Source organism: Hippoglossus stenolepis, chromosome 13, assembly GCF_022539355.2.
Source record: "Hippoglossus stenolepis isolate QCI-W04-F060 chromosome 13, HSTE1.2, whole genome shotgun sequence".
NCBI classification, from domain to species: Eukaryota; Metazoa; Chordata; class Actinopteri; order Pleuronectiformes; family Pleuronectidae; genus Hippoglossus; species Hippoglossus stenolepis.
Window position 1 is genome coordinate 6,865,858 of NC_061495.1, and position 23,177 is coordinate 6,889,034.

General features: G+C 43.0%; 1 protein-coding gene across 8 annotated transcripts in view; it reads right to left on the reverse strand.

The window, feature by feature from the left end:
* myo1b (myosin IB) overlaps window positions 1-21,652 on the reverse strand; it is a 61,011-nt gene extending 39,359 nt beyond the window's left edge. For 4 of the 8 annotated variants that reach the window (XM_035174791.2, XM_035174795.2, XM_035174793.2 and 1 more), the window contains exons 1-3: window positions 21,330-21,651; window positions 13,031-13,177; window positions 9,803-9,918 (exon numbers count right to left, since the gene is read on the reverse strand). In XM_035174791.2, coding sequence (XP_035030682.1) covers window positions 9,803-9,918; window positions 13,031-13,156 — 242 coding nt within the window. In that variant the 5' untranslated portion in view covers window positions 13,157-13,177; window positions 21,330-21,651. Of the gene's footprint in view, window positions 1-9,802; window positions 9,919-13,030; window positions 13,178-21,329 lie in introns of those variants that run through there. The other 4 variants (XM_035174797.2, XM_035174796.2, XM_035174790.2 and 1 more) reach the window with 3 other exon arrangements.
* Between the last annotated feature and the right edge of the window lie 1,525 nt (window positions 21,653-23,177).

Sequence of the window (23,177 nt, forward strand, 5' to 3'; positions counted from 1 at the left end):
GAAGCAACGTTTTCCTGGTGGCTTATGACCAGGTGGAAGAGTGGGTGGCTGGAGCAAGAAACACACACAGACACGCGCACACAAACACACACACTTACAGGCTTTCAGACATTTTTCAGGAGATTGATGACGAACCTGCTGATGGGGGTGGAAGGAGGGAGCGGATACACATAGACACAAAAGAGGGTTGTGACAGATGCGGTCCATGTGTGGATTGGTTTTGACAACGTGTTGCTGTAAGACGGTTGGTGAGGAGAAGAGCAGCGCCCACAGATGAGACACGAGACCATGATAAACATCTCATATTCAACAGATTCTCAATGGGCAACTTACAAGGTGCAATAAAGAACGCCTCTGAATCTCCAAATTAAAAGCTTGGCGTGAAAAGCTGCTCCCACACACCTCTAATTTATGCGACACTCACTCAAGGTTGTCTGAGACCTCTGTTAAATTGCTCATTGATACTCCCCAACGCAAACATCAAACTTTGAGGGGGGTCCAGGGCTTTAATTTACTTAACTGCACAGCAATTTAGTGTTCCACAGCGGGGGAAAAAACACAGGTCCAAGTTGTTTGTGTGATCCTTGAAAAAGCAGGAAATCAGCATGCTGAGTAAGGTGGAGAAAGAGCCTCAAAGCAGGAGTTCTCAAACAAAGACCCTTCAGTGCCTCTTTCAGCAAGTTCGTGTGAATCCCTATTCAGAATCATTATAAAAAAAAGAAATGGGGGCTAAAAGGAGTTGATCAGATTGACCAAGCTACGCCATTTCATACAATGCATACAAATATAAATGACAGAAGCCATGGATGATAACATGTGTCCTCGTGTCTTTGGCTACGGGACAAAGAAAATGCACTTCAGGAAAAGAAAAATATAGCCGCAAGTACAAAGCCGCAGACAGGATGATGGAAACAGAAGAACAAGACGTCTTTTTATAGCCGCTAAAGCACCAACTCTAAGATCTGAGGACTTCCTCTCCTTGTCCCTGCTCTCCAGGTCCTCAGCCTTCCACTGCAGCAAAGGTTTCTGGTCAATTCACGCTGGAGTACAACTGACCTAGAATGAGTGCTCAACATTGGTACAAGAAATGAGTCTGGATAGAAGGCCTTTCTCTGATTCTAATGACCGACACCAGTGTTTTGATATCTACCACAAAGCTGACTAAAAAAGAAGATTGTGGATAATTGCTCATATGTCTAACTCCGCTATCTGCACCATAAAGATGCAGTTTGGGCTTGACGGATTGGTCACTGTGCGCCAACTGTGATGTCGACACAACGGCTTTTACTTTCATTCTCGTACTTGAGGCAAGGAGACTTGGTGCAGTCTTCTCTTAAACAATAGGGGTCACCACTGAGAAAAATACAACCACACCACTGGAAAAGGGGGAAAGAAGAAGAAATACAATAAATACAAACTTTCTTTGCCTTGACAAACTGTCCGCGGATGCTTTTCCATACTTACCACCAGAATGCCTCGGTATTACCAACAGTCTTAAAACTCTGAACTCAAACTCTTTTCAGGGGCCATCTGGGAATCTCTATGCCCCCCCTTATTATTGAGGGGTCATAGAAATGTGTGCGGAGACAGACCTGTTTGGAGATTCTTGACTCCAGCCACTGCACGCGCAGAGTTAAAAAAGTTGGGAGAAGCAGCAAGCATAAATCAATGCATTATACCTTTGTGGATGAACTATGACCCATCTGAATAGTGAAAGATATCTTCTTTATTGTTGATTTAAAAAAAGATTTCATAGCCTGTGAGTCTCACATGAATTGTAACATCCCGAGTACACGCTGAAACAAAGGCTGAGTATTAACTGTAAGGTCAAATTTTACTACAAGATCACTTGGCAGGCACATCTTCTAAGAAGCAAGGCCTCAGGGCGACCATGTGACCCACTGATCCCATTCAGACAACAGAAATCATTGTGCTTCTGACATGTAGTGTAATATCTGTCCCACATCAGCACCACACTGGTGGGGGAAACCCTCTCATGCTCCAAATCGAGGAAGCCAAAAGCAGAGTTTGAGAAGGAGATAACAAAAACTGTCAAATATTCTTCTTCCAGGGCCAAAACAAACTGTTCACAATGAAATATTACAGATAATATTTAGTGGCTCATAAATTGTGGGCTGATAAAAAAAAAACAGTGTAAACTGGTGATTCTTCAGGGTTGTATGGAGCTTCACCGATGATCAATTACATGTTGCATGTAACTCAGATACAAGCAAGATCAAAGTCTCTGGCTTCCTGCAACTGGGTTAATGCAACAGCAAATCAAAGTACTGACATCACACAGGGATTTCCAACAGCATCTTAGAGCGGAGGCAAAATGAAGACCTCCAACACAAAATGACTTTCATCCAAACCAAAAAAAAACGGGCTTCCGTGAGACGATGACAAGGATCAAGCGAGCTATATGTTCGCTTTGCGTTAATTCATCAATGCAGCATGCTATATATAAACCCTCTTACAAATGATCCAAGCTTGTTTGATTTGATATGAACAGCCACATGCTGGCCCTCCATGGCTGTACACCAGGTACACAGTAAAAACAGCAGCTCTCAAACGTGGCAGCTACAAAGAACTGATGAAAGTGCATCTGCCTCTTGATGGTTACCACTAAGAAAAAAAAAACAACTAAGTAAATCACCTTATTGTTAAAGGTATAAGGTCCCATGGGGGAACAACATTTGCCACAGCTGATATGGCTCTTATCTATTTGCCTCCACTTTGGTATGCTTCTCACAGGTTGTTATGCAAGCTGTGGTCACAGATAAACAGCTAAATGCCCATTGTTCTGACTATAAAAGAGGCAGAGTTTACAATGGCTTTTTGGACGGCCACAGAGAACCTATAAAATATAATATTGTGCTCACGGACCCAAGAAATGACTGCACGCACTGTTTAATCAGTCAGGTAGATGTATTATCTCTGAGCCATTCTCCATCAATTATTGCCAGTGTGCTTAGTAATCTCTGATACCGCGCACAAACTGTGTGCACAGTACGGGAAATTCGATATGACACAAACACTGAAGTAGAAATTAAATGAGCATTAATAAAGTGGAACTTGTATTATTACAAAACTATTATCTTAAGGATTATCATTGTTTATTTGAATGAAAGGCAAAATGCCAGAAAACTAAATTGCACTGTATATGATAATGCTATATATTATCATACAGACTTGGAAAAACTGAATTAGTTTGATCAATCACTTTCATGTAAACACTATAGGGAACGAACATATCAAATCTGCCTGTGTAAGTGTATCTATAAAGATGCTCAGTTTTTCTGATGCAGGTAGGAACCAGGTATGAGAATGCTACCAAATGTACCAACTGATTATAGATGGTCGCATTAATAAATTACATACATGAGCATTTTATTTCTTGGGTGAAGAAGTGGGTGGAAAATGAACACACACACACACACACACACACACACACACACACACACACACACACACACACACACACACACACACACACACACACACACACACACACACACACACACACACACACACACACACACACACACACACACACACACACACACACACACACTCCCTGTCATCTCTCTCTAGGTTTACTGAACTGAGCATCACGCCAACACATGCTGGAGAGGACTCACTCTACCCACCTGAGTCAAAATGCCATTTCATCAAGTGCCCACTTGAATCTACCTACGTAGTTTCTGTGCTGCAACTCATCTGGGCATCCTTGAACACAGGTCTGTTTTATATAATAGCAAAAACATGAGCACATGGCATAAGCATAGCAAGTAACTGCAGCTGTGACCGATTAAATACAGACTGAATACACAGAGCCATTATGGTGACGACTGTTTCTAAGATGGCTGTCCATGATATGTTCCGTGTTTCATATCCTTGACAATAAGGAGCGATGACACCAAACATGATATTTTGTATGTCTCATTAAGGGCAGACACTTGAGTCTTAACTCTGTGAAACAGTGTAGTTGGATGCAACACCCTAATAAATCCTATTTACAGTAAATTTACAACGTGGCCTTATTGCCTTTCGATCAGAGTGTTCCAGCTGACAGCAGTGGAAAGACAAACACGGATGTGATACCAGGAAGCAGTGAATGGCTCCAAAGTCCATCATGCTGTTATACCCACCGACATATCAGTAAGTAGACATTCTACATATAAAACAGTCATCCTGTCTAAAGATCAGTCAAAATTAATCTTAAAAAAAGGCTGATGGGAGTTTTGAGTCGGGCAATAGTGCTTCAGTTCGTTCTTAGATGTTTGGCCGCAATCTGATGCCAATGAAGGCCATGTTTGACAAACAGGCATGAGTGACCAATTCTATGCACCACTAATTATTCATAGATGCATGTTCTGAAGGGAAAAACATAAACAAACAACCTGATAACTTGTGGAGGAGCATCACATGGTCATAATGTAGGAGCAATATGAGGGAATGGCTCCGGTGTGACACTCGTCAAACAGGCACTCAGTCAAATTAGCTCCCTCCCACATGTGATCTCTCATCGGCGGCTTTTACATGAAGGGCACAGACCTTTCCCTGGAAACTGCAGTTACAGCAATTCATAATTTATTATAATCAGTGATTTCTGTTTTTAGACAAGGATGTAGATATACACACACACACACACACACACACACACACACAAGAGTTGTTATCACAATGCATACATGATAAGGCATTGCAAGGACATTTGAGAAAAATCCCCATCATACAAGCAGGCTTGGATGTACAAACTCTAACAGAAGCACATTTCATAGCCAGGCTGTCATAAAGCAGCTGAAAGTTCAGACATATGTGGGGCACGGGGCCTCTTTACTCCATTAGCCAGTCGTGATGCTCCCCTGTAACCAAGGCTCCATAGTGGCACTAAGTATTGAGCGCTGAGAGCATTAGGGGTCTCAATACCTCATTAAACATTGGGGAATATGATCTTACCCCAGAGACGTGGGGGCACGCTGCCTGTCCACAAACACACACACACCTCTCAATCTGTGTCTGCACTGGGCAGCTCGGGACACAGCAAAACTCAACTCTGGGCCATCTGCAGTGCTGCTGCATGTATGGCTTCTGGTTAGTTCATCATTATGCCCAGAGTGTGTGTGGAAGGGAGGGGAAACACCTGCCAGTTAATTATGAGACGCCTCATCTGGATAGAGAGCGTTTTGCTAAATTGGCCGGCGGAGGAAATGATGGATGTATGATTGGAGATGGGTGTGGCAGTGCAGGTCTCTCCAGCTGGGAGAGGGGGGATTTCTTAAATTTTCAATATGTTAAAATCTTTGGACTGGCCTGATTAGTGGTGAAATTGCCTGGCATTCAACCTGTCCGGGGTTGGACCCGCGCCTCCCGTCCTTTGCCAGCTGGGATTGGGTCCATCCCCCCTGTGGCCCTCAAAGGATCAGCGGTGTAGATAATGGATGGATGAAATGCCTCGCATGATTTAAAAAAAAAAAAAAAACAGCTCTGGATATTGTTTAATGTTCTTGGTATAATACATCTGTCACAGTCTGTACAAATTGGATTACATTGCTGTATTTATAATACAAGCTAGCTGTCACGGTGGCGTGATGTGTCGCTGATAGAAATGGTTAATGGGCTGTATTTACACAGCGCTTTTCTAGTCTTGATGACCACTCAAAGCACTTTATGGTGCAGTTTTGATATTCTCTCACACTCACACAGTATGCATTTTTGTTTGTTTTTCCTATAAGCTGAATGATGAAAATGTACCAGAACCACATTTTGCATGTTGTGACAAGTACATGGACACACCAGCAACAGTCGTCGGACTTTTTCTAAAGTGAACTGATGGATTTGTTACTGTACTGGTCTCTGGCCTGAGAATCAGCCACTGTTTCCAATACCTTTAATTAAAATGGAACCTAACAGGCAATTAGTCTCCCAACAACTTTACAGACAGGGCACCAGCTGCGGTTCTTCCTCCAGCTGATGCGCGCGCACACACCTCTATTTGTCTGGGGAGTACAAGAGCAGGTGTGAATTACATGAGCACCTGCATACATTCACAGTTACTCATACAGAGGACACATGAGCGCTTCCACACATACACAAGGTATTTAAGTCATCCTTGGAGGGGCGCACACACACACACACACACACACACACACACACACACACACACACACACACACACACACACACACACACACACACACACACACACACACACACACACACACACACACACACACACACACACACACACACACACACACACACACACACACACACACACACACTTAAACAAAAGCAACAGACAAAGATGTCCCCGTCCTTAATAAATAACATAAAACATCTTCATTCGTACACACAACATCAAGTTAGACAACGTGCTTGTGTTTGACATCCAAACAGGTGCAGCTGATTGATACGGTAGTGTTATTTCCAGCGTGTGTGTGTGGGTGTCCTGAAGTGTGAGGGGGAGTCGAAGGCTCGAGCGGTTATCTGCTGCCTGTCGTTTGTTCTCTAGAGCATCTCTGCAGCGACAGTGAGGTGAGAAATTCAACCCAGCCATCAGCTACATGCTAATTTTTTCATTTCCATCAAGCTTTCTGCATTCAACACCCTACATGTATAAAACTGTTCATGCATTCAATTACCTACAATTTTACAATGCACAGGATTTACAGTTTTTCACACAGCAATAGGTCAATAAGGCATTTACACATCCCAACATCTTTAGAGGTTACGGCAAATCTAAACTACTTCGAGTGTTTAATAAGGATCAGGGACAGGAAGAAGAAGATTCCTCGGACCCCCTGCTGTTACCTTAATTAAAGGCCATCACTGATCCCCCTTCAGCATTGGTCAGTCAATGTGGCCATAACGAGGCTCAGCCTGATGAGGCTCAGTCGTGCAAAAAACAGGGTCACAAAAAACAGCAGCATTTTCTAGTTTGGGGGAATTGGGAGCCATCAAGCTTCTGCATCATCATCCAGGGATGAATGAAATGGAATTACAGACTCTGGTGTATTCGTCACATGCATGTACGTACTTTTCCTTTTGCATCTTCACACTTTAAATGAATGTGGTGAGAAGTGAAAGGTCTGATGGGGAAAATGTTTGTGTTTAAGGTGAAATGAACAATACATTTAATTACCTGTAGTGATTACCAGTCAGGTCAGATGTGTTTTAACTACAGCATCAATTTGTGTTCCCACACCACAATCAGGTGTCTAGACATGAACAGATTTTAAGTCAAAAGTGGAACTAAAACAATTTAACTGTAGAGTTAGGTTCAGTCTATATGCTAAGAATGTGCCTGTGTGTTCTTATATACACTGAGGATGAAAACATATGGGGTGCATACTCCCCTTTGTTTCTAAACAAGATCAGAATAATCTTCTTTCATGTGGTCAGAATATTTCTATGCAGTCTTTGTTAGCATATCACAAAGTGAGAAAACAACTAAGATGTGTTAGAGTAACTTTTAACATGTCCAACAATGTCATAGCGGTACAGAGAAATACAAAAGACGAAGGAGCTTATATGTTAGTTTCATTAGTACCAAATTGATCTAGTGTATTTTTAACTCATTTACTAACTATTGAGATGAAACACTGAGCAACAACCTGAAAAACAAGGTTTGTAACCCCTATGTTCTTTGCACTGTTGTGGCACTAAAAGCAAAGAGCTCAAATGTTATTGCTCTCCTAACCGTTAGTAAAAAAATAAGGGTTGCATGTAGATTAATCAAAATAAAATATTTAAATAACACCAAATGGGATAATGTGAAATGAGCATGAGCATTTGACCAGATCTTGGGTTTTAACATTACTTGAGGAAGATCAATGCAAAGCCACAAAGCTTGGTCCAGATGGTCAGACCGGGGGGGATTAAGATGAATTCATGAAGCATGTTGAAACAATCGGCCTTTGACTGGCATTTCAAGTCCTCTAGAGAAGAGCCCGTCCTATTAAACTGGGCTTAATCTTCTTTACTTAAAACTCTAACGATGAGGTGATGTTTAACGTGTTTAGAGGATGTACAGTTCAGACAGATTTATTCCCCCCCATCACTAGAGAAGCAGAACCTCAGATGGGGAGAGATGTCTCCAGACTCCTTCTTAGAACTGACTCTTTCAATCATTTATACAGAAACTGATCAAACTCTGTATTTTATTGAATGTGGTACAGCCTCTGAACCCAGGTCAAAGCTTCATATCTTAGCCTCTTTGGTTTATATATCTCTTTCTACCGCAGGCTCTTTGGATTCAGACAAATTCCTTTTAGCCGTTTGAGCCAGAAGAGAAGTGATGGAGTCTAGTGCAAATGACAAAAATCTATATTCCCAAAACATGTCATGGCATACTTCATACAAATCCCTCATTCTTTACATGACTGCCCTTTTAAAAAGGCAGGCACCAGTGTCAGTTCATGTCAGTGTGGTATGAAAACACTCTTGCCAACCACCCAAATCATTTTGTGGTAATGCAGCTGGTCTGCTGCAAAACATTTAAAAAATCCCCTGAATGTCCTAAAATCATACATCATCCCCCAGGCAATGTACAAGTTTGGTTATTGTCGGAGTAAGACAAGTTTTTTGCTTTATTTTATCATACTGAAGTAAATGTTGATTGCCACCATCTGCGATTGGTTTCCTATAAAGCCTTGGTTTCCCCTATTCACTTCTGTCTCCCAGCAGCCATGATATTTCGTGGCACAATAAATCATGTCCACCACTGCATAACCAAAACAGAAAGAGGACCGAGCTTTTGTTTTCCCCCTGCAGCTCGGTAGCTTTCCCCAGGTAGGGAAACGACGGAACAACCGTGTGGAAACTGTACCAGGCAAAAAGGGGAAAAAGAGCCACGTTGTCAGAGGAGGCAAAGTAGGCAAAGGAAACGGAGAGAGCGATAGAAACCGCAGTTAAACATGAGTGAACCTCGAACAGACATTCACGATGGAGGGACGCCACGTTACTGGTCAATGCTCAGTTTGAGCCTTAAGCCAATAAAAGCACAGAGCTTTTCCTCTGAGCTCAGGATCTGTTGTGTCCAATTTAAGTTCTCATCACTCAAAAGGTAAATTATAGGACAACCTTCGAAATTCCCTTTAAAACAACGTACTGAGTAACTGACAATGAGAAAAAACTCAAAGTCCTTACCTACAGAAGAAAAGATGGAAGAGTCGGGCAGTGAAATACAAAAAGGAAAGGCTGAAGTACAACAGCCTGAAACTGTGTCATGTCACTTTGGTATAGCTGGCTGTAAAGTAACGCCAAGGAGCTTGCTTTTGTCTGGAGGGAGTGTGTCTGTTCTGAGACGAGGGCACTCTCACTCTCTCAGCCGGTGTCTCCGAGGGGTTTCTGCTGCAGCCCGAGAGACACAGCGGGCTAATTGACGAGTATTGGGCTTTGTTTTATCTTGGCAGCCTCGCAGCAATGCTTACTTAATGTTGCCAGCGGACAGATGGCACGCCACGGTGCTGAATGGCCGACAGAAGCTGCAGTCCCGCTCTCCACACAAGAGCTAGTGTCCCTCTGATCTCAGCCACCCCCACAGCCATCCGCATTAGTCACTGGGGCCACATTGATAATCCTTACAGAGGTTTGCAATATGCTTTATCTTCAACACACAGATGACAGCCCCCTTCTACACATTCAAACTAACAAAACCCTCGTGCCATCCTCAACTTCTTTGTTAAAAAAGATTCCACATAAAAGGGGAATCAAATTTAAAACCCCACAGTCAAACAGCGCTTGAGGCTTTCGTGGGGGCATAGGACGTAAAATAGGACCTGAAAAATGGACTCACATGTGTGGACTGAGTTCGTAGAAGTTTCTGTTGCGATACTCCTCCACTTTCTCAGGTGTGAAGATGGGCAGGGACCTGTAGGGGTTCATGGAGATCACCACACTGCCAATGTATGTCTGGAGGAAGGAGAAGAAGAAAGTACGGAAACATTAAGTGAGATTCCACATGGCATTTATTCAGTTTTATGCAGACAACTTTTTCTCCATTTGGGTGATAATTGTTAAAAGTGGAGGTTCTGCTCATGTCTTTTTTTCCCCTCAGCTGGTTATTCCTGATTCACTGTTGAGACCTGCAACACCTGGAGTGAAACTGGAGACACTGAAATGAAAAGCTTATGGAATCTGTGGGCTGGGAAGTAAACGCAAACTGGAAGGAGGTCATGCTGCTAAAAGGGGGCAGTAAGTTTATGCATGTGTGTGTGTAAACATTATACCAATAGAGGGCTGGACGTTAGCAATTGGTGTGAACAAAAGACACAAATCTGCATGTAAAATGAAGATCTTTTAAAAACAATCCATTTGGAGTGTTTCCCATTAAAATATCATTGTTACACCAATTTCACGATCGATGTAATTAAAATGTCAGCATCTGGGTTTTAATCAAAAACCTACAAAGCACCGCTTCCTCCGTTACACGTTTTCAAACAAAAGAACACCTTTATGTAAGATTCATGCAGCGCTCGTTCAGCTGATAACCCTCGTCAGATATTTTTGAGAGCAAATGTAACCAGCAATCATCCTTAACATCCTCCCACGTGTGAAACACAGTCCAGATAGCACTTTCAAACATCAACCTGAAACATTTTTTCTCTTTGCTCTCCATGGTAATGGCTGTTGCATAACCCACTCTGGCGAGAGCGGAGCGTGGCCTTCCCTGTGGCAACACCACAGCCTCCCACTGCCTCTCGTTCAATAGCCCACTGGAGGCAGAAAGAGGCCTTTTCAAGTGCAGAGGACGGGCACAAAGGGAAAGAGTGTGTGCGCCATGTAAACACAGTATCATGTGTTAATGAGGGGCTCTCTTGACCAAAAGAGACACAAGAAAATATAGATGTTTTTCTCGTGCTTATCATTAAGACAATCAACAGAGATTCGTGTGTATTTCATGAATCCTCTCTCAGATCATAAAACTGGTGTAAGAAAGGCTCAGATAACTATGACCTGAGGGCTTTTAAGCATTTTCACACCAGATCCAGAGATATTTTAATAGTGTGATTCAAAAAGTTAAAGTTAAAAGCGTGACAATCATGCATTAACCCTTTGCAAACAAAAAGTGCAATTTATTTCAGATTCAAAGCAAAATAAAGTGAAACTGTGCATCTGTGCTCTAATGAAACCAAAACCCCTAGATCCACATACACACAGAGGGCTAAAGGGAGTGTCATGTCACATCGGCACGGACCAATGCAGCTGTACGTTTTCTTTATTGTGCCTTTCTGCACCTGCCTTCGTGCGTGTTAAAACTCCATCTGTTAGAACCAAGTGTACAGCTGCTCAGATGACACATCACAAGCAAATACATGAATTCATCTACGTGTTTTCTTTGCCGCTCAGCTTTCGAACCACAGAACACACAACAACATGAGTTCAGGACCTGTGTGCACGGCAGCTTCCCCCTTTTCATCTGTCGGTTTAGAAAAGCAAAATTCACCCGAAAACTTAAGAGTGACAAGACACGTGGAGTCTGGAGTCATGGTTGATTAGAGATGAGGAGGGCAGACACATCAGTTTTTTAACCCTAACCCTTTTTATAACATGTCAGGACATTCATTAAGTCCTATATTTAAAGAAAGTGTAAATGCCAATTAATGAGACGGGACTGATCATCCTGCCACAGAGATCAAATACAGCCAATCACGCTACATAACACACATTCGGTGGTTAAAAATGGAGAAAGCTTTAGGAGTTAAACTTTGAGAAACACAGATTCTCAGTGATTCCTTTAACTCAGTCAGACATGAACAGATTAAAAGGGTGATTTTCAGTCTCTTTGATTTTCCACTGACTTATTGGAGACATGATGTGTCGTCTCTCCGGAAAACAAAGCCATGCTTCTTCTGCTGTGAGCCGTCATATGATAGTTGGGGGTGGGGGCAGGGTCCATTTGTAAGGGATGATGCCACACGAGGAAAAATCCATTCACATGCGAGGACCGTGCACCACAGATTTATTGGATAAGTACAGGATTCAGAACTTGTCTTCAATCGTCAATCCTGAAGTTAATGCTACCAAAAAGCTTCCATTATGGACTCGTGTGTTTTAGCTTTCCACGTTGACTTGTGCAGTCAGTACTAAAGTAACAGGGGAAGGTTTTTCACCATAATTAAGACATTTGTTATTTAACTACTTCCACAACATTGAGGTCAGCACCACACACAGTAAAAAACACCTCTCAGTGAAAACACCATTCCACAATCCTCGGCAGGATGCGAGCTGCATCCCAACAAAAAAATCTAGCACACCACGAAGGCAGTCATTGCTAAATGAGGTGACATCATCCCTGGGGCCCTTTGAGCCAACAGCGGCCGGAGCTGAGCAGCAATCGTCTTGACTGTCATCTACAGCAGCAGCCGGCCGGCAGAGCAGAAGAATCGCGGAGAGCCACAGCTCCAGACCCAAGTGTCTGATGCGGAGATAACAGTTTAACAACCCCTGTTTTTTGTCTAGATAAACAGCCAGACAGGCTGCCAGCCTCTCCTTGTTTCTGTGCTCTGGATTTCATGCCTCATTTAAGGGCATCATCTACATTCCTCACTGATGTGATTTATTGATTGGCTGGTGAGTGTGGTCTCTGTATATGTGCCACTTATGTAGCCATGACTAAAATTAGTGGAGGAATGAATGGAGGAACAATAGAGCAAAAGATATCTGCATGGTTTCTAAGTGAAGACGTCTATTACTGTCTGTGGAAGCAGGGACAGACATAACAGTTTAAGACAACACAATACTTTAATGCTCAGACTCAGACACCATTTAGAGATGTTCTGATACCAGCAAAAAGATTGAAATGGTCGCACATCAGCAAGTACGCAAACCTTTGTACCGATCCAATATCACATCTTAAAAGTATAATAGTTCCACCCAGATAAAACTGAAATTATCCCAGAAATGACCTCATCCCTGCACCATGTATATGAATCAGTATTGTAAAGAGGGACATTGTATGGGAACATCTCCAATAACATTCACTTAACACAATTATTATCTGCAGGTACAATGGTGTACTTACGTAGATCTCATTGTGCTCAAAGCGGTTCTTCAGGTTTTCGAGGAACGAGTCTTCGGACAGGGGCTCGAGGAGGACCATGTCGCCCACCCCGATCATGTTGTCCAGAAGTGACGTCTTCACCTCCATTTTGGCTGCCGGTTTCCCCCCCTGCACAGAGAACCAGGAAGAAGAGATACATCACACATTGAGCAAATTAAACAGGCATCCTGTGGAGCTCTTGGCCCGTGGCGCTAAAGAGAGATGTTTATGAGTGGGCCGCTGTTTTGTTTTGATCGTGCAAGAGTGAGCCAGAAAAGTCAGTGAGGAAGAAAACTGCTAGAGAGCAAATACGGCTGTGAACCAAAAAACATCTAAAACTGTTTTGTGTGTGGCTGTGTGTGTGTACTTGTTTTTTCGTTTGTTTTGCTTGAGAAGAACACACTTAACATGTTTGTTAGACCTCAGGGATGCACACAAACATGGTGAGAAACACTAGTTCCCGAAGTGTATCACTTTATTACACCTATAAGGGTCATTATTTTATTCTTGTTCTCCATTATTCGCGAGGCCTCTGGCAAATTTCTTCCGAGGCATCCTCTGATCAGAAAATAAACGGTCCTAAACTTAGCTAATGCAAATAAACTTCTGGGGCGGACATGTTTGTACAGCGGTGGTTTGACTCCAGGGGAGGAGTGGGGGGCTTCTGGTTGGCTACTCAGTCCTCTCCTCTGGCATGTGAGAACATCCCACAGGCAATTACATAACTGACGAACTTTACTCTTAACCTCTGACTGTCTGCCCAGCTGGAATTGGCTCCCGTTTCAGGGCTCCTTATAAATCAAAAGCAATGCTCCCCCACCACCACCACCACCACCAGTCCTCCCCCAAAAAAACTGCTTCACTGTTTTTTGTTGCACGACTTGCTCGATGCAGCGATTATAATATTTGGTGGGAGCGATCTGGACTACAGAGCACTGGGACAAAAACAGTGCTGGGGGTGGCAGTTTTCAGTCTAGTGTTGCCGCCCCTCTCTTTTGGGAACAGTAATCCCAATGCTATAGGGCTGCAGATAAAAGAGGGGCCTGGGACACATTCAGGGCCTTGATACAGGGATTTGCTGCACCAAAAACCCTAACGTGTGGTGTTGTGACAGACCGTCCGCACCAAGCCAGTGGATGAGGCCATGCAGTCAGCTATTGTTCACTGCTCCTCTAGCACATACAGTACGTCTCCTTTAGCGGAGTTAGAAACACTTTGCAATCAAATGGAAAAAAGGGGCAAAGGCCTCGTATGTCTAAAGCTGACAAAAACATTTTCCACATGATTCATCTCAGACAAATATTAAAATGAATAATAATAATATCAGACAGATGTGGAGGGTTGATGATTTGGGATTAAATAGCTGGCTCAGCGACTGAAAGAAATGGAGCTGACATGTTTAAGCAGAACCATCATTGTGTTTCAGGTATTCCTGAACAAAAATGGGATTCCCAGTGTAGCCTTTCCCCTTTTTCTCTGACCTCTGTGGGCCCAGTGTTATTGGCCCATAAAGACATTGCCAGGTTCTTGGTAGCAGCCAAGAAGTTAGAAAACAACTATCACAAAACATTTTAAAGGTGAAGAACAACGTTGCAAAAGTATATGTGTTCCTCTGAAAATGCAAGCGAGGTCCGTTACTTTGTGCCGACTGTCTGGTGCACTTTGGCTCTGTGCCAAAACATTCCCAGTGACAGCTCATGTCTACCAGCTGCCTTTCTTGTCTGCGATGCCGTTTTAAATCAAGTCATTTCCTTTTAGCATGGTCAGATGAAACGGGAATCACCTGCTCTGTGATCTCAAGCCATGTGTCTATATCTTTCTCTAGAGCTTCATAACGCTGCTGCTGCTTTCCTACAGCATTCCAGATTCCTTCATTGATCTCAACAGCACCGAGTTTCTTTGTTTTTTATATTAAACTGAAGCATTTTGTCTCGTTTCCACATTTGCCACCAATGACATTTCTCTCAGTGTAATTCAAGGTGTTGGCCTTCATCCATACATTGCATGGATAAAACTGAAAAAATACAATGTTGTGGAAGTGACTCAAACTCAAAGTCACAAACTGTTAGTAATGATGTTTGTACTCGCCAGCCACAATCAATATTGGTCAAGTGAATTACAATAAAGTCATTAACTACCCAGCTACTGTGAACTCGCTGCCTTACAGTTAGTGCACAGACATGCAACCCTGAAAGTGCTGAGTCTAGTCCCTGGTATGAACAAACAAGAGTTTAAAACAGAAAGCAGATGCTGAAGCCTCTCGCTGACCTGGGGGAGAACACTGTGTCTATGTCGCACGCACGCCTGTGCCATCCTGAGCAACAACATATTGCATCTGTCTGCAGCCTGGATGCTGGATATGCTCTCAGCTCCTCTCCTGATAACCCACTACCCTAGATTTGGAACTGGCTTCCAGGCAGCCAGTGACACAATCCCATTAATAAGAGTCGCTGCCTGCTGCTAACTGTTGTGCTAGATCCAAAGTGGGGGAATAAGAGGAAACCTTGCAGCCTTGATTAAACTCAGGGGATTATCCTCACTGCTGAGTGGTTAGTGATGACGGATATAACTACTCTGCCACTCATTGGTAAATGTTAAAAAAAAAAAGATTTGTGTGATGCTACATGAAGAAAACAAAATATCACAACATTTACTTTTTATATAACAGAGAAAAACTAAAATTCTATCAGTCTAAATCAAAATGACCCTTGTATAAACCTCTGGTGAATGACTCAGAAAGTGGATTAAAAGTGCCCCACTTTATCAATCTCTTTGATGCATTTTGCATCAGAGAGATTTAATCAATCTCTCTGATGAATGTTTAGGAGGTAAGCATCACGTACGCCCACATGGTTTAGCTGCTATTAATCTCAAATCTAAATCTCGTGAATCAGTGATGTGGCAAAACTTATGGCCAAATGCCCTCGGCCTGGATGCGCGTCACCTTACCCGAGTGCGCTCTCCAAAGCTGACTGGTACAGTGTAGCTATGTGTGGCATTTAAATTTGGCACAATAAATCTTGACCTAATGTTACAAAAGGACCAAAAGAGATTCTGATTAAAAGCAACATATCTTTCACATGGCCGGGCCTTGGTTTGACTGTACTCTGTAACCCTGGATAGAATGATGGGTGCATTTAATAGCTGAACAATTACTTTAGAAGGACTTCCTGGAACAACTACCTGCCATTATTCTTCACTTATCACCCACATGAATACCTGCCACTGGCACTTAACTAAGCAGGCCTCCCTCTCATTGGTTGTTGCAGAATATGTGGAGCATTCTGGCAAGATCAGACAGAGCATGCAAGGACACGGAGTACAGGTCACATGATTAAATTTTGAAATTGCAATTTCATCTATAATTCCCACGGATTAAAGTGCTGTATTTAGAGAAGCTAAATTGCTCAACAGAAAAACCAAAACATGACTCTAGATTCCAGAGTCTATTATTGATGGGTGGGTTGGACCTGGGATTTCAATGCGTGTCACCAACAATATTATGATGCATGTTTGGCTCCCTGCCTCTGACACTGACCTAGATTTCCCAATAAGATCAAGCTAAGGGGGGAAAATGTGTAAAAGAAAATAACACCATTAGATGTACATATATTATTTACAAGGCCTTGACTGAGGCTACGTGTTCTTCTCTGTCCTTCAGTGAGGAGAGAGAGCTTAACCAAAAGGTCAACAACCGTGCGAGCATTCGCATGCAAGCGGTGAAAGAGCCAAACAAATCAGCAGTTGTGTGTTAGGACGCATGTGCGTGATTAAAAGGGAAACAAGCTCACGGGGATCATCAATTTCTAAATGGTCAAAATTTGCATTAGGGTTGACAAAACAAGCTGGCGATCGAAAGTGACATGTGGTTTGAGGGAAGGCAAATGGGCATTGTGCGAGCCACCCTGAGAGATGATTGGTGTCATTCTACCTTGGGAGCAGCTGTTTGGGAACACTGTGGCGTCTATGTGCAAACAAATGATAATAAAATCTATTATGCGGCATAATCGTCTGTAAATTCACCCCAGACCAGGCCGGCCTTGTCGCCGGGCAGAAGAGTCACAACATCGCAGGCTGCTGGCAGTGACGGAGATTAAAGGCCCTCCCTAATGGAGCAGCAGCGGGCCGTGGGGCTGTGCCAGAGCAGCCCGGGACAGAGAGGACAGCGGTTTAGAGGGGCAGAGAGCGAGCAGCTGCCTGGGAAAGTGACCTGGAATCCACAGTCCTCAACACAGCTCCAGGTGCAGATCTGTGCGAGTTAAAGGCTGGCATATGAACAGATTGGCAGTCACTCCGCTGGCTGGCACACCGACTGAGTGAACAAGCCGAGAAAGTTTTTGGAACATCTTGCGCTCAATGACTTGTGAACTGATGACTTCTGTCTGCACTCAGAACTGCCTACGTCCGATGACTTTGAATTTAGACACACACGCTATGATGAGGTTAAGATTACACAAACGTTTTGCTCGTTGGCTTAGAGTCGATTTGAGTTTTCATGGCAGAAAATCAGCCAGCCTGGTTAAACATCAACCTGTGACCCAAACAAACACCGGTAGATATTCAAAACCCAGAGTCTACAGCTGGCAGCCGGGACGTCACCGAATTGAACAACCACATAATTAATCCAGTGAGCACACGCAAACAAGATGAGTGACAAGAATAACTGTTTTGATGTGCCAGCTTCTAAGACCCTGTCAACATTCATTTAAATGAGATTCTTACTGTGAGAGATGACATTCTACACGATCACAAAATAACCTGCCAAACTCGGAACAGCTCGAGTAACAGTGACATGAGGTTTTTGGCATCTTTGGCTGCACTTGTCATTGATTTGAAGTAGCAGGGGCCAAGCTGGGTTAAAAGCTGCTCCAGTTAGGTTTTGGCTTCATTTGCATAAAAAAATTGATCTTTTAAAAACAGCAGACATTTCGATTTCCCACCAGGAAGTGGCACAACCAAATAATTTGCATGTCTTTGTGAAATACTTGGTTGGAAACACTTAGGGTGACAGCTACTTGCAGAGTTTCTGCAGAATATAAGAATGAAAAGACTTCCCAACAGAGACAGTATATTTTCTTTCCCACATTATAACGCTAAGTGTACTGCGTTAAATTCTGAAAGGGGTGTTTGTAGAATATCAGTTGTAAGTTTCACACGGATCAGGTTGGTAGTTTTATTACAGTGTGCTTATCTTGGCATATGTGATGTATTTATGCGTTTGGTTTAAAAAACACTTTGACATCCCTTTCAATTTTTTTCTTTTTTGCATAGTAAAAAATTGCAAACGCAACAAATATCTAGAATATATTCATGTTAATCATAAAAACATCTGCATTGGCCAAAAAGTAATGGTGTTGGCGCTTGTGAGAGATGGACATGCAGTTTATAAGTGCAAACGCTACTATATAGAGCCAATTATAAAATGATATAAAATGATGTTTACATGTGGTTTAGATGTGCTGATGTCAGCCACTTGCCATCTTCTGTACCAATATTTCAGCTGACTTGAGCTGTTCCGGCTTGAGGTGGCGTTCGTGTGCATCTATCTGATTATTCGACACCACGTGAATGCATTAAAATACACAATGGTCAGACAAGGTAATAGGAAATGGGCCTCTTTCGCACTGGCAGTGTGAAGCAATGTTCCATTAACTGCAGAACACCAATCATGTTCACATCTATCAACGCAGTCGGAATGTGATGCATTGAAACCATTAGAGCTAAAAGATCTAAACACTGGGGCACACACATACACTCACTGACTCACTGCTGCTGCTTTGGCAATCGGACACTTGCATCCTGGTGTCGGGATTTACTTTAAGCTGTCAGGCTGGAGTTCTACATTTAAAAAAGAAAAACTTGGGGCTTTGTAGCTTTCACTATTGACATGATCAACACCCTGATCCTCAGGGTTCACAATGCTGAACGTCACCAGTAACAACAACAGCTTTGAAATAACTCGACCGCTTACCGGCTATAAAGTAAACGCACACTGAACAATTTTTCCCCACAAAACAAGAACACGCTCAAAATGTTCCAGCCAGTTAGCAGCCTCAGCCTCGTCTGCAGGACGGGCAGCGAAACCCTCGGTCTGGCTTGGTTTCACACAAGTAAATGGAGAAAGCAGCTGCCGCACTTAACAAAGCAACAGTGAACTGAATCACAATCATTATTAGCCCAGCTGCAAGGCAGACAAAGGATATAAAGTCTAAGCTACTAAGAAGAACTGGTTGGGGAAATGATCAGAGTCAAATGGCACTGGTGAAGGTTCGTTAGGATGGTGATTTTGAAGATAATGTGCGAGCTTTACTTTTACAACTCCAAAGCAACAGGAGGGGAACGAGTTTTAAAAAGGTAACCGAGTATCATTCAGACAAGTTTTGATGCTTCGTAGCTTCAGAAAATCGTCCTGTAAGAGCGCTGAGGGCTTTTCAGGTCTAGTCAGTGGGACTGCATGTGTGTGTGTGTGTGTGTGTGTGTGTGTGTGTGTGTGTGTGTGTGTTTGTGTGTCTGTCTCAGTTGATGCAGGGCTAACACAAGACACACGCCTCACTACACTAAGCTGCACGGGCAGACAAGTGCAAACAGCATTCATCACCATGGCCCTGGCTGAGGGGACTTTGGTCCTCGATACACACACCACATTAGACCATAGCATCTCACCCCACAGTGTTCATGAAGAGGCCTTTGGCACATTAGGAAAAAGCAGTTGCGACTTGAAAAACAAGCAAGCGCACACTGAGTGGAGCTGGTCGAGAGGCCAACAGTCGCCACAAGCTGCCAACGCGCTAAACGGTTGTTAGTTTTTCCAGGAGTCTCTGTGCTTTACCACACACACTACCTTTCACAGTCATCTTACATCACCGTTTGTTTGATCAGGACGGGTAATAAAGTTACCATCTGGTTTCCCTGACTCAGACTGAGAGGGGCGTTCGTTTTTGTGGAAAACCACAAAGAGAAAGACATAGTCCTTTAAAAAAAAAAGAAGGGTCTTATCTGATCCTCTTGGGATTTAAAGTTCACAAATGGAATTAGGAGTTGGAACGCTGCAGCGTACAGAAGTAGAAACCATCGCATGGCAATCAAGCCGCAGACGACAACGTTTGAAGCAGAACAAGTCGGAGAGTTCGTAACATTTCCATTGACTTGATGTATGGCTTCAGTTACGGCTGCGTACTTCTGAAACATGAATATTTTTAAGACTGGTTGGAAATAAAAAAGTTGAGGACAATCTTGTGTTTAGAGTGAGAACAATCAGCAGTTTCTGAAGTCATTGACTCAGCTCTAAAATCCCTATAGGTAGAAATGTAGATCCATTTAAGTTATGCATCAGCAATCATGTGCAGTAAAACCTGAGCCAGTCCTCCAAAACAACTTTTAAAGAATCTTTGATAGGATTTTCTACAGTTTTAGAATCCTATCACCTAATTCAGTGGCTGTTGCTGTTTTAAAAACACTACTGTACTTTTGTCTTCCCATAACAGTTCCAGAGGAGAACCCCAGCAGAAAGAGAGCCACACAGCTCCAAACCAGGGGGGGGGGGGGAGACTTTGGGAGGTTTCTCACAGAGGTGAATAGTTTCAGTAGCATCTGAGCAGTAATTTATTCCAGTCAGCAGCAGCAGCATTATGAGCAATTTTAAATCAGGGACCTTGTGTAACATCAAACACTTTTCCTACTCACTGTATAGATTCAGGGTGTGTGCACAGATCATAGCTCAGGAAAATCAAAGGATGTTTAGTTAAATGAAAAAGAAAGTGGTTGGGTCTTCTTTTTTTTTCTGATTACACCAAAGTGGAGAGGATACATCGATGATGGGGATATTTGTTGTTTGCACTTTGATAAACGCAGCAGATCAAAGGACTGGAGTTAAAGATCTGCTACTGTCTTCTCCTGCAGCGGTTCGACTCCTGCATGACAAAGCCCGCAGATGTAGCCAATTAGCCATCAGTGGGTTTTTTAACTTCTCATTACTAAAGCAGCTCTGGTTGGGATTAAGGAACCATGCAACCAGCGCGACTACACTGGGAAACACAGATGTTTCCAGTCCTGCCAAGTTTCTAAACATCCAAACATCAAGGACTCGCTCACAAAGAAAAAGGGAAAAAACCCAACCCCCCCCTCCTCCTCCTCCTGCTGGAAGAAGTGAGGAGGAATGAATGAGTTGGGAAGCGGACGGTCTTGTCTGCAAAGTTAACTTTGGAGAAAGAGAAAAGTTGCAGGGGAAAGAAGATCCTCCTCGCAAGTGTGGAGAGAAACCACGAGAAGATGCCGAACTTGCCTCTTTATCTCTGCAAGAGTTGCTCCCTTGTTGTTGTCCTTTTTGTCCTAAATCCACTCAAAGTTGGGATCCCAGGACGATCCTCGAGGTCTGGAGCGGCTCCCTGATACAAAAAAAAAAAAAGCCCTTCCCCGCTCGGCTTCGTGCTGAAACTCGTGTCCGCGGAGCTGGACGAGGCTGGACGCGCTGTGGCTCTCACCCGGGACTCAGCAGCAGCAGCACTGTGGATGGGAGCTGTGCGGGCGGGTGGGAGGGAGGACTGGAGAGGGAAGGGTCCACCGGGCGTGGGGAGCGGCTGCAGCGGAGCGGCGTCACTGGGCTCGTCCGGCGGTAGCGTCCCCCCCCTAATCACCTCCAGTGGAGCGGGGGGCGGCCGGGTGCTGATGCCTTCAAGTGCTGTCGGAGTTTTATAGATTCATTTGTTTTTTGTCCACATGGTGTGCACTTCCCAAAAGCTTCCTAGGGGACACTAACCATGTCGAATATTTAATTAAACATGCATGATCACAAAATATTACAAGTTAAGTTAAAGGTCCAGTGTGTTAAAATTAAGGTGAATTGGCAGAAATTGATGATTAAATAATCCTAGTTATGTTGTCACTAGTGTGTTTTCATCTAAATTGTACGATTTGTTGGTTTCTTTATGCGAGAATTGGCCCTTTATATTTAAATACTTAAAGGTTACATCTGGAGCAGGTCCTGTCTACGGAGGCCGCCATGTTTTTTTTAACCGTAGCCCAGACTGGACAAACTTAACACCTTTTGAGTTTTTGTGACAACTGAAGGCGACCACAGGTTCTCTCTCATTATTTGAATGGGGAGGGTGAGGTGAGATGTATTCAGCTGCGACATGCAACTTCACCACTAGATGTCACTAAATTATACACACTGAACCTTTAAGTTACGTTCAGTTCAGTTAAGCTAAAATTTCGTACTCGTATGTACATATCAGTATGAAAAATTTAATTCTCATGAAAAAGCATGAATAAACGATTAAATTGAATAATGTAATGTTAAGGGATTATTTTAATATATTTGGTGTAGTATTATAAGGACTGAAAGATCTGCTACACTGTGTGCAAATGAGTCTCCGACTGTTTGATTCAGTGTAGTAGATGTTTTTTATGGGATATACGTTGTTGCCAAAGTATTATGTCAAACTATGTTTTTTGTTTGTTTGTATATTTAACTTTCCGTTAAATGCAGCTACTGAAACACATTATTTGCCGGAGCCCCTGGGGATTTTTTTTAAGGTCAACTCTTCACACTCCCTCAGAAATAACGCATCACTTTTTTGTTTACTTTTGTATTTGGAAATTAAATAAAACTAAAAACTGTTGAAATAAGTTGAATTAGAAGTAAGATTTACGAGGTGAGAGTTAACGCATCACTAAAGATTTCCCTTCATCCCACAGGCAGATCACATCCCCCCCCACCCCCCCGACAGCACAACACCCCCCTCCTGTGTCTCCATCCCAGACAGCAGCCGCTTGTCCACCGATCCTCCAATGATCCTCGATGGGTCTGGGTCGGTTCTGTGCACTAATATTAAATGTTGAATACATAATTTCATCCATTAGGAAACTGAGCTTTTTAAAAAAAAAAATTTTTTATTATTTATTTCTTCTGTCCAATCTACTCGTTATCTGGACGACATCAAACTGCCCGGGAGGAATGGGGGTGTAAATCACAACGACTGTCGTTAATAAGTCCATTCTGCACAATTCGAAGAGTAAATATAAAATAATTTTGTATTAAATATGTTAATTAGTAGTATTTTTACTCCATTTGGTTTTGCTTACGCGTCAATTCCTCAGTTTTAAACAGTTTACGATCTCTTTACTCCCC